Source organism: Azolla caroliniana, unplaced genomic scaffold (genome assembly GCF_043228905.1).
Source record: "Azolla caroliniana isolate FFs.n. ecotype wild unplaced genomic scaffold, voAzoCaro1.0.p SCAF_11, whole genome shotgun sequence".
In the NCBI taxonomy this organism is placed as follows: domain Eukaryota; kingdom Viridiplantae; phylum Streptophyta; class Polypodiopsida; order Salviniales; family Salviniaceae; genus Azolla; species Azolla caroliniana.
The window spans coordinates 21,073,955-21,085,406 of record NW_028230446.1 but is presented as its reverse complement, the minus strand read 5'-3'; the positions used below and the strand labels follow the sequence as shown (position 1 = coordinate 21,085,406).

At 39.6% G+C, this 11,452-nt stretch overlaps 1 protein-coding gene across 1 annotated transcript; it reads left to right on the top strand.

Moving 5' to 3' along the window:
- The first annotated feature begins 756 nt into the window (after positions 1-756).
- On the top strand, positions 757-3,058 carry LOC147858477 (7-deoxyloganetin glucosyltransferase-like). Its single transcript, XM_087327723.1, has 2 exons — positions 757-1,790; positions 1,892-3,058. Exons 1-2 carry the CDS (start codon positions 968-970, stop codon positions 2,854-2,856), a joined length of 1,788 nt encoding a protein of 595 aa, XP_087183849.1. The 5' UTR covers positions 757-967; the 3' UTR covers positions 2,857-3,058.
- The last annotated feature ends 8,394 nt before the right edge of the window (positions 3,059-11,452 follow it).

Sequence of the window (11,452 nt, the reverse complement as noted above, 5' to 3'; positions counted from 1 at the left end):
CTGGAAGCCCACAGGCTGTCCAAGGAGCAGAGGCAACGACCTCTCGACACCCGTAGAGAGCGACGATTCGAGTAGAAGAGAGAGAGCTCGGCCCTCCGTTCTACAGCAGTGCTTCCTTCCTCCTCGCGCGTGATCCCGGTTTTCTCTTGTCCTCCTCCCTTTATTTCCTGTCCCTCCTAGTATTTTTCACCCATCGATCCATTTATGAATTGGGTACAAAACATCAAGTCACGCGTCCATCCGTGTAAGAGCCGGTTCATGCACTTTCTTCTCCGATTCCGCCTATGGCCGGTTTTGTTCACGACAACGCAATGAGTAATCAAAGCAAATACGTAGCTTCATCGATGTGTCATGAAGACTTGGATACACCATGAAGAGGGTAGGTTATACCATTAGAAGACATTGATACGTCATGAAGAGGGTAGGCTATACCTTTAGAAGACATTGATACGTCATGAAGAGGATAGGTTATAATACCTGTAGAGGTCATCATATGTATTATGCACTATTAAGTTATTTTAATGGAAAGGGGTTCCTCAATTGTCAAGTATTTATTTATTTATTTATTTACAATTGTCAAGTTTTCATATGAGGGTCACTCTACGATGCATTTACAAATATTCTTTTAATAATAAAACGAAGTAACAACTTATTCATTAGTTTATCCATATAAGTAAAAGACAAGGTGATCATTTACAACTACCATGAATCAAGCATGAAAACGAGGTTAGGGACCGGTCCTCAAATTCCTTGCCTCAAGAAGAGAGAGTGAGTGTAGAGAAGAAGAAGAGATGAGATAATCAGGTAGAGATTTCCTCAATTATTATTGCGAGACGAGGTCATTTACAATCATCTCCGGACAGCTGCTTAACATAAATTCACAAACCCTAAATTTATTGGGCCATCTCTTATAACAAGCTGAAGATTCCAAGGGCAGATTTTTGGTAGGTAAAACGGAGCACAAGCTATGGTTAGCGAAGAAGACATAAAGTCGTCAGGCCCGGCAAGAATGGTTGGATCTGCAATTACAGTGGAAGCCAGTGATTATAATAGCTCTGTTCACAAATCTGGCTATAGCCATGGGGTGGTGCCGCATGTGGTCATGTTGGCCTACCCACTGCAAGGCCACATAACTCCGCTCCTAAGAATGGCCACTCTCTTAGCGTCGTCCGGAGTCTTTGTCACGTTCGTGACGACTGAATTCAATGTGTCACGCTTGCAGAGGACAAAGAGGGCTTGCATCATCTCTAATAATGCGAAGGATCATCATGTTAAGAACGTGGGCAAGGATGTGGCCGGGGCCTCGCCCGACTCACTGAAGAAGACATCGGAAAATGACCGGATTTTCCTGGTGGGTATCTCCGATGGCCTCCCGCCGTCTCATAACCGGGATCCCATGGATTTCGATGTCATCATGTCCATCGACACCGCGCTCCCTACTTCCTTTGACCTCCTTCTCGCCACAATTCTCCGCCGCCCTAGTACTCCTCCTCCATCTATTATCATCAATCCAAGCACCGATGATCCTAGTAACCCTAAGGATGGTTCCGGGTTCGATCGAATCGCCTCTAATATTGATTCGGGAGGCAATGCGATCGACTTTCCTCCCTTCGACTACATCACATGCATCATCTCCGACTCGTTCCTTGTGTGGTCCCATGGTTTGGCTCGGAAATACGAGATCCCGCGCTTCGCATTCTGGCCGAATTCCATGGCCACCTTTGCATGTGCCTACAGCTACAGCAAGATCACCGCCCACATTGCTCCTGTGGATCCTTTCTCCGAAGAGGGTAATCAAACCATTACCAATCGTGAACACACTCATTGCACTTCATTTATGTATATCAATAATCAAATACGTAGTAATAAGCGTTTATGGATTGCTATGCAGTCTATACCGGACCAAAGAGAGAGCAGATAAGGATCCGGGATTGCATCCCTGGAATAGCAGAGCTGCGCGGCTCGGATCTGCCCTTCCACACGCCAGACGGTGAGAGGAGCGCTGAGTGGATGAGATTCCACGTGTCCAAACAGATGGAGGTCTTGGATGAAACCCTAGGCGTGGTCTTCAATTCCTTCCCGGACCTAGAGACCCAGGTGTACAGGGCACTCTGCGATGAGATGAAAGCCAATATCTTCCCCATTGGGCCCCTCGTAGTCCAGCCACCACGCAACACTAATCACACTACACCATGTCCACACTCCTCCACCCCAGGTCCTAGTTGCTCTAGCCTCTTGGACGAAGAGATGGATTGCATTGATTGGTTGAGCCTTCATAAACCCTCGTCGGTTTTATACATATCTATGGGTAGCCTATATGAATTTACACCCCGTGAAGCCTTAGAATTAGCAGCCGCCCTCCTGTTGCGCCCGAGCCAACCCTTCCTTTGGGTCTTGCGTGGCACTGCAACCCTCGCTGATGAAATTGTAGCTCAGCTTGTTGGGTCACACGTTGATGGGAAAGTGGTCAAGTGGGCACCCCAAGTTCAAGTGCTTTCGCACCCATCTATCGGTGGCTTCCTTACGCATTGCGGGTGGAACTCGACCCTTGAGACCATCACCTCAGGTGTCCCCATCATTGGTTGGCCCCAGTTGCTTGACCAACGCACCAATTGTTGGAGCCTTGTGCACGTTCTCGAGATGGGGATAGGTCCCCTTCCACCTTCGCCCACGCGTGCTGAGTTCGACGATGCCATATCCTCTCTCATGTGCTTGCCATCTAGCAACACCCTCCGTGAACGAGCTTCTAGCGTTTGTGCAATTTGTCCCTCATCCTTGTTTGGCCTCCAATCATTTCTAGAAACAATATCTAATATCACAACACCAAATCACGACTTGCAAATAAGCCCTATTTGATTGATTTCTTGATTGCAAATTGCAATAATGTCAATGCATGTGTCACTAGTGTTTTGTATTTATGTGCTTGTATCTACAAGGTGTTGAAAAGGCTACATGCATTTTAACCTTGCAAGAGTTGTTGATGCACAAGTATTGGTGTTCAAATGTTACATATGTATTTCACTTGTTGCAATCAACGAGTAACATATTAACACGATTCCATATGTCTAATCGTGATGTTTATGTTGACCAATTGTCATCTAAAATGCATGTGTACTAAATATACTAGTAGTTAACAATTGCAATTGACACCTCATTGGTAAAAAACAAATAGGCGTGATCTTCAATTCCTTCCCGAACCTAGAGAGCCAAGTGTACAGGGCACTCTGCGATGAGATGAAAGCCAATATCTTCCCCATTGGGCCCCTCGTAGTCTTGCCACCACACAACACTAATCACACTACAACATGTCCAAACTCCTCTACTCGAGGTCCTAGTAGCACTAGCCTCTTGGACGAAGAGATGGATTGCATTGATTGGTTGAGCCTTCATAAACCCTTGTTGGTTTTATACATATCTATGGGCAGCCTATATGAATTTATGCCCCGTGAAGCCGTAGAATTAGCAGCCGCCCTCATGCTGCACTCGAGCCAACCCTTCCTTTGGGTCTTGCATGGTATTGCAACCCTCACTAATGAAATTGTAGCTCAACTTGTTGGTTTACACGTTTATGGGAAAGTGGTCAAATGGGTACCCCAAGTTCAAGTGCTTTCACACCCATCTATCGGTGGCTTCCTTATGCATTGCGGTTGGAACTCGACCCTTGAGACCATCACCTTAGGTGTCCCCATCATTGGTTGGCCCCAGTTGCTTGACCAACGCACCAATTGTTGGAGCCTTGTGCACGTTCTCGAGATGGGGATAGGTCCCCTTCCACCTTCGCCCACGCGTGCTGAGTTCATCGATGCCATATCCTCTCTCATGTGTTTGCCATCTAGCAACACCCTCCGTGAACAAGCTTATAGCGTCCATCCATAGATGTATCTGCCTAGGTTGAAAGGTTGTAAAAAACGAAGAATAAGAATAGATTCGTTGATAGTATTATGATTCCCTGTCTCACATTGTCACAAATGTGTGGTTGTTCTATTAGATAGGTACTATTATTAAAACGACGAGACTGTAGTAACAAACAAACAAGTCACCTTTGATCACAAAAGATGAGTCATATTGCATGAGATGCCTTGGGAATAGTGGGATGTGTAGCATATAACATTAGTAGCCTCCAAAGGTGAGTGATATGTTATGCCAAAATGTTGTTCTACCCCCTCCATAGTATATCAATCTTCACGCTCTTAAGGATTGATTCTCCCATGTCATCGTGCTAAGTATTCCATACTAACACTAGATAAAGAAAATAACCCTTCAATGTATATAATTTACATGTGGCATCAAGTATAAGCTTCCAATGGTACCATGTGCACACATTTTCCAAGGATGTGGACACTTGTTTAATGAATCTCATTCAAACATGGGAGAGAGAGTAAAACCAATGGTAACAAACACTTATTTATTCCTATTTAATTCATTGAGCTTCTCTTTGTAGGATTCATAGTTAATTTCCATTGTGTTACATGATCGGCTTTGTAATTTGAGACTTGATTTCTCAATAACGTATTATCTTTATCCCTTTTCCTTTTTTTTTTGTTTTTTTTGTTTTAAAGTCAAGATTCACCATGGTATTAATGAAAAGATCATAGTACGTAAAATTCGTGTTTGTCTAGCATAACATTCGTTTTCCTATGTTAGAAAACGAATGCGAATGTTATTCAAAAAATTATTGTGTTTTTTTTTTGTTTTTTCCCCCATTTTTAAAATGTTTTTTTCCCATTTTTTAGGTTTATTTACCTCATAATAAATAGTTAATCCAAAAGTATGGTATTTATCATTCTTTTAAGGTGTTTTTCTTATGCGAATGATTGAAACATTCGTGAATGTGAATGCACGTATAGTTCATACTATGGAAAAGATGCCCAAAGGCTACAAAGTATCCATACAATCTATTACAACCCTCCAACCCACATAAATCGACATGTCTAGTAATGGAAACCGTCATGCATGGTCTTTCCAAGACAGGGAGCGGAAAAAGTCATCTTGGTGGAGCATATCTCCAGTTTATTCTGTCCCCAAAATAGGTGAAGACCTCTGCCTTTTTCCAAATTTCTCGAAATTGTTGTTGCTTGTGAAACACAACATCATGTTCACCATGTATTGCCTCATATTGACCTCTTAGAGTATGCAGGAGCATCAACCATATCTCCTTGACTAACTCAACCGCATTCGGTTTGACATTCTGAAATACACACTTACATCTTGCCTTCCATAACATCCAAACTACTAAAGAAGATATAGTAGACCAAACCTTGTCTTCTTCCAAACAATGGATTAGTGTAGTATAAGAGGCCTCCAACACATGTCTTCCATTAGAGAGGAGAAGAATTTCAACACAATCCCTTTCATAATTCTGTATTTCTTCAGCCAACCTTCCCCATCTCACAAAACCCCATGTGTATACCTGTTTACCATAAATAGGATACAAAATTCTCAACACTCTTTTCCATACTGCTCTAGCTATAGGACATACCCATAAAACATGGTGCACCGTTTCATTGGCAAAACCACAATTGTCACATTTTAAATCATGGCAATGCCCCTTCATCCATGACTTCACAGGGGTGCCATAATGTACCAACAACCATCTAAACAAGACGACTTTTCTAGGAATTTGCATGGCCCATAGCCATTTCCAATAAGCATTTAACCAAGAGTGTCGTACATTACCCAAGTTCCAAAATTTACATGTTGCCGGTGTAACAACCACACACTTCCTTAGCAATTCTCTACCCATTTTTACCGAGTACTGAAAAAATGGGATTTGCTTGCCTAGCATTCCCTCTTCCTTTCTTTATCTTGGTTATTAATAAGTTGTCATTTCAATAGTTTACTCTCTCCATGTGAATAAAGGCCTTAGCTTCTATATGTTATTCATTTTTAATTCTATTACCAATAGCTAGTAGTTCCAAATTTAGAACATAAATTGTAATACAAACGTTTCGAAATGAATACGTTTGAGAACGGGAAAATATGTGTTCCTTTTGTTTTTATAATCAAATTAGCTCATCCTGGTAGTAAATTGGTGTGGTAATATCGTAAATGTTATTAATTTTAATTCTATTACCAATAGCTAGTACTTCCAAATTTAGAACGTAATAAATGCGTTTCTGCAAGCATACAAACGTTTCGAAATGAATACGTTTGAGAACGGGAAAATACGTATTCCTTTTGTTATTATAATAAAATTTGCTCACCTTGGTAGTAAGTTGTGCTAATATTGTATATGTCTTGGGTTTGAATCCCAATTTTCTCACCTCTCCCTCCCTCTCTCTCTTTGGCTTATGTATTGATAAATTAGAAGAAGTGGCGAATAAGGTTGCAAGAGAAGAAGGATGGAATGGCCCCAATTTGATGTAACATGTTATCTTATTGCTTCTATATGCAGATGATGTGGTACTCTTTTCATATGATGTTGATAGTATGCAACATTTACTTGGGGTATTAGAAGAATTTTGCCATAGTAGTGGACTAGCAGTGAATGTGGAGAAAACAAAAATGATGGTAATGCAAACCATCCAACCTCATCATTACCCTATGCTCACATATAAAGGTGAACATATACAATTTGTTAAAAGCTTTAAATATCTTGGTATTGATGTACCCGCCACAAATAAATGGAGTGTATGCTTTGATTCTAGACTCCAAGCCAGTTGGAAATCATATTACCTTTTGGAGAATCAATGCAACCAAAGTGATACTTGTGGATGGGAAGTAAAATTAATGTTGTTCAATGCCATGGTAACTCAAGTATTGCTTTATGGAGTAGAAGTATGGGGTGGCACCATCTCTCTTAATGCATGGAACGAGATTGAGAAAATTCAAAAGATGTTTTTAAGGAGGCAATTATGAGTTAAATGCACTACCTCTTACCAGGTTATGCTCTTGGAAACGGGTATTCGACCCATGGAACTATTGGCACTCCAAAGAGTATATAAATACATTACAAAAGTCAAGAATATGTGAATCATCGATTACCATATCTTTCTTGGAATGTTGGATGTAAGCTAAAAAGAATCATAAAAGTAAGATTCTCTCATCTGGTTGGGTTGTTGACATAAAGAAATGGTTTAGAAGATGGGGTGTGGATGATCTTTTAGAGCTTTTAAGCAATGTTATGCAATATGTAATGATTGAGGAAAGGTTGGTGGAATCATTAAGGATTACGTGGGAGGATGCTAAGAGGACACAGCTAGAATACTAAATTGCAAATGTCAACCCTGAATGTTGGTCTCAATATAAAGCAAGAATGTCTATTGATCGTATCCAACCTTATCTCATTACTAATATGAGTAGCAATGCTCGTAGAGCCCTTACACTACTTCGCACTCGATCTCACAAGTTAGGTATTGAAGTTGCATCATGGCATCAAAATGTAATGAATTTGAAGACATGTAAAGTATGCAATGAAGGCATGGTAGAGGATGAAAGTCACTTGCTCTTCACATGCTTGACATATAGTGCAATTCGTTCAAGATATGTCGACATACTAAGAGGGAGTGATAACTTAAGATCCATACTTAAGACACCACCTAGAAGGTTGAGCTCATATGTGTATGCTTTATTAACACATAGAGACTTTGTGCTTCAACATATGAATACCCCTTCTTAGGAAGGAGACATATATCAAGAACACATGTATACTCTGGTCCCATAGGTCAAAATTGGCCTCTTTATTGACGATAAAAATTCTAATTCTAATTCTAATTCTCTTTAGTGTCATGTCATAGTCAAATTTTATGTTAGTGTCATGTTTTCTTCATATTCTCGAATATATGTTTTATGAGTTTTTAAACATTTGATTATAATTTATCGTGACATATTTTGATTCAATCTCTATAGTTCATACTCATTTTTTTGTAAAGTTCTAAAGTGAAGAAATTGATACCTTCACTAGTTGCGAGATGAGAACACCGATAATTGCAAGATGAGCTCATCATCAATACAATTATGTCTTTGAATTATTTGATTTTTATGTTTGTGCTTTCTAAATTTGAGCTCATCATCATAATGCAAACACCGAACCATCTCAGTCATGCATATTGGCAACCGCCTCTTAGCATGACGAGCACCTCTTAGTAGTCTTCTTGTTTGTGTTTTAGTCTTGTTTGGGAAGCTAGCAATAAATTCTTGCCAAATTTGAGCGTGACTACTCTTTTCTGACAAATTTGTTGCATTTGACTTATTGAACCTCTGTCTGGCATATTGGTTGTTTGTCGTGCACAAAACCCATTAGCTTATAGGTTGAACTTGTCATTTGTTGCATACAATCCTTAACTTCAACCATGTTCATCGATCTACGTCATTGCTCGGGTTATGTGTGAGGAGGTCATGCAAGCATACTCACAAACTCAGGTTTATTTGAGTATGCTTGAATGACCACCTCGCACATAACATTGAAGGCAGATTCCGCAATGCAATACATGAGTTGGCTGCTAAAACTTTCAAACTTGGGAAGTTGGGGCTCTTAATAACAATAGACTACTAACTTACCTCCATATGTTAGCACCTGGCATGGGAGGCACACCTGAAGAATCGAAACAATGTTGTACTGTTGTTTTGCATTGAAGTAATGCATTAATATGATCAAATCCCATTAATATTTGGGCATGTAAAGAATGTTCAGATTTCAGGGTAAAATGTATAATGGTTACCTTTACATTGGGGTTAATGTTTTGAGTAGATTAAAGAAGACATGAATATATATACACAAACATGATACTTTCAAGGAACACTTTACTATCCCATAAGAGTTCTGTATATTATTATCCTTTGATGAATTACATGGTTATAAACAATTAGGAAAGTAATATGCTACATCCATCCATTCTAAAGCCATGGTTGTAAGATACAGGGATATGGTATTGATGGTGTTTTACACCAATACACAAAGTGGAAGATACAAGAGAGAGAGAGAATTGAGGCAAAAAAATAATGTAGACGAGGTTTGGAAGTTCTTCTAGACTTCGATTTCTATTTTTCAAAGATCTTCACTAATGCGCTGGATAGAGAGAAGATAAAACAATCCGAATCACATCATGCTCCATGGTCCATCCCACTCTGATCCAAGGTTTAAATTAGATTTAGGTTGAAATACCTATAAATTATATATGGATATGGTTTCTCTTTGGTGTTTTTACTATGTTACGTACCATTTTGGTAGGAAATAGTATTTGTGAATGCTAATAGAATATGTCAAACATTATTGTTCTATAATGTAGTATCTGTGAATCTTACCTGAAAGCTGAAGGCGTGTAGGCTGCAAGCAGCAGGAGGTCGTTGTCTTCCACTCTGTACTATGCAGGCTCCCTCAGACCTCTCCCTCTTTCTCTCTCTCTCTCTCGTCTGTATGGAGATTCATGAGTCGTCACTCCGTGTGCAGACAGTAGACTCCTGAGTCGTCACTCTAGTCTCTAACCTAATAGTAATTAAATCCCTAAATGGCTTCACCGGTTTGGCAAGGCTCAAGCCTAAGCTGAGCTGAGCCGCTAAGTCGTTTCAAACCGGTTTAGGCTTAAGCCGAGCTGCTGCCGATAGAATGCAAGTGTTTCTAGCCCATTTTGAAAAATATTAAAATAATTGATATTTTTATATGTTTTAGGAAATACGAGCGCATAAATATTATATCAGAAGTGCCCAAATTTCAACATCTATGCAAGAATGTCAATATTTATGTGATTCTTTGTCAAGGATGACGAAAACATCCAAAAATCTATGTTTTACCATAATCGTTGGCATTTGCATAATGTTTGCATTTCCAAAATTGATGTGGAATCGTGGAAATAACATGGGGCCAATGTGACCTTCACCTAACACGAGCCAATATACTAACCTGGCTCCACATATATGACCTAACCTAGGGTAATGTTTTAACCCGGCTAATGGGACAAGCATCTAACATGTACCAATAGTCTAAACTAGCAAACTAACTCGGCCAAATTTACCAAACTTGATAACTACGTGTAATGATCACATTTCAACGATCACAAATGACCACCTTCCATCAATGTCATTCCTGCAACACATTGGTAGATACCAAAGTAACTTTCATATCTATGGCTACCAAAAGCTGAAAATAGAGAACCACAACTACCATTTTCATATTGTTATCATGTTAGAGTTAGGTTGTTCAACATGTAACCAGATGATAGATATAAGTGACTTAAAAGCAAAATATTTTATATTTGAGTCAAAATTCAAAATAGAAGAAACCCCGTCACATTTAGGAACTTCAATGACATCCGAGGATGACATCAAGTTTGAGGATTACGAGATCGAGGACAACATGGATCCCTTGTTCTGTTCCCCAAGATTTTTTCCTTCAATCAAGGTATATATGAACTAATGGTTAACGATTTATTATGAATATTTAAAGTCACAATTCAATCTTTAAATGATGCCTCTCAAATTGAACACATGGAGGCACATGAAGAGTTGACTCATGCTAAAATTTGAGAGTGCAAATTGTGTAAAAACGTTGCCTAATCTAAAAGTATCATACCATAACCATAACGTAACATAAATGAGAGATATAGTTGCGCACTTGCATGGGCGGACAAACCATTGCCCACTCACACATTCATATAGAGTGAAAGAAGAATTGGGCCATAGACCTTCGTGATCCTGGAATATCTAATGCATACATAAAAGTAGTAATTGATCAATGTCGTTGCCAATTAATACAAAATACTACACCAAATGACATCTTGGGCACAAGTCTAAGAAGATATAACACAACTATATGTCCCACACAAATGGTAAGGGTAGAATCATGTAAGACAAATGATACTAGCTAAGACTCAAATAAAGTATCATACATTCTTGTTGAAAGGGGTCCAAAAAGACAAACATGTGACTTGATATGATCGTCATTGCGTAGGTGAACCTTGAAGATTGATCATAATAAGCACTCACACGTGGCGGAAGGCTTCAAAGCTTTTTTGATGAAAATTTCATGCGAACATAAGACTAAATGAAGGGTTTAGGGTTGAGGATGTCATAGTGGTCATGTCCAAGAACGAGGCTTGATGTGCAACATTTGCCTATCCATCATAATGGAATAAGTTGTTGCATAGATTACTTATTTGATGTTGGGTGTGCTAGGCATGTTGCCAATATGAGCATTCAAAAAGAATAATTTCACAAGTCTAAGGCTAGTCCATTAGAACCTTTTTTTTAGATTGTTTATAACATGACATGTGATGCATAATATGGCTAATAAGCAAAGAATGAGAAGTGCATTGTCAGAAGATGATTGGTCTTCAATGACGCAAGATGCCTACGCACTTAAAGAGCAAGGGAAAGTGGCACATGTCTAGCCATACTTGCTTGGTCCAAATGAATCTCCAACCCTATGACCATTTTCCTTGGAAATGTGTGAGCGATTGTTGCAAAACAACTCTTCGGCAATTGACTCCACATTCAAAACTAATCAATTTGGGCTGCC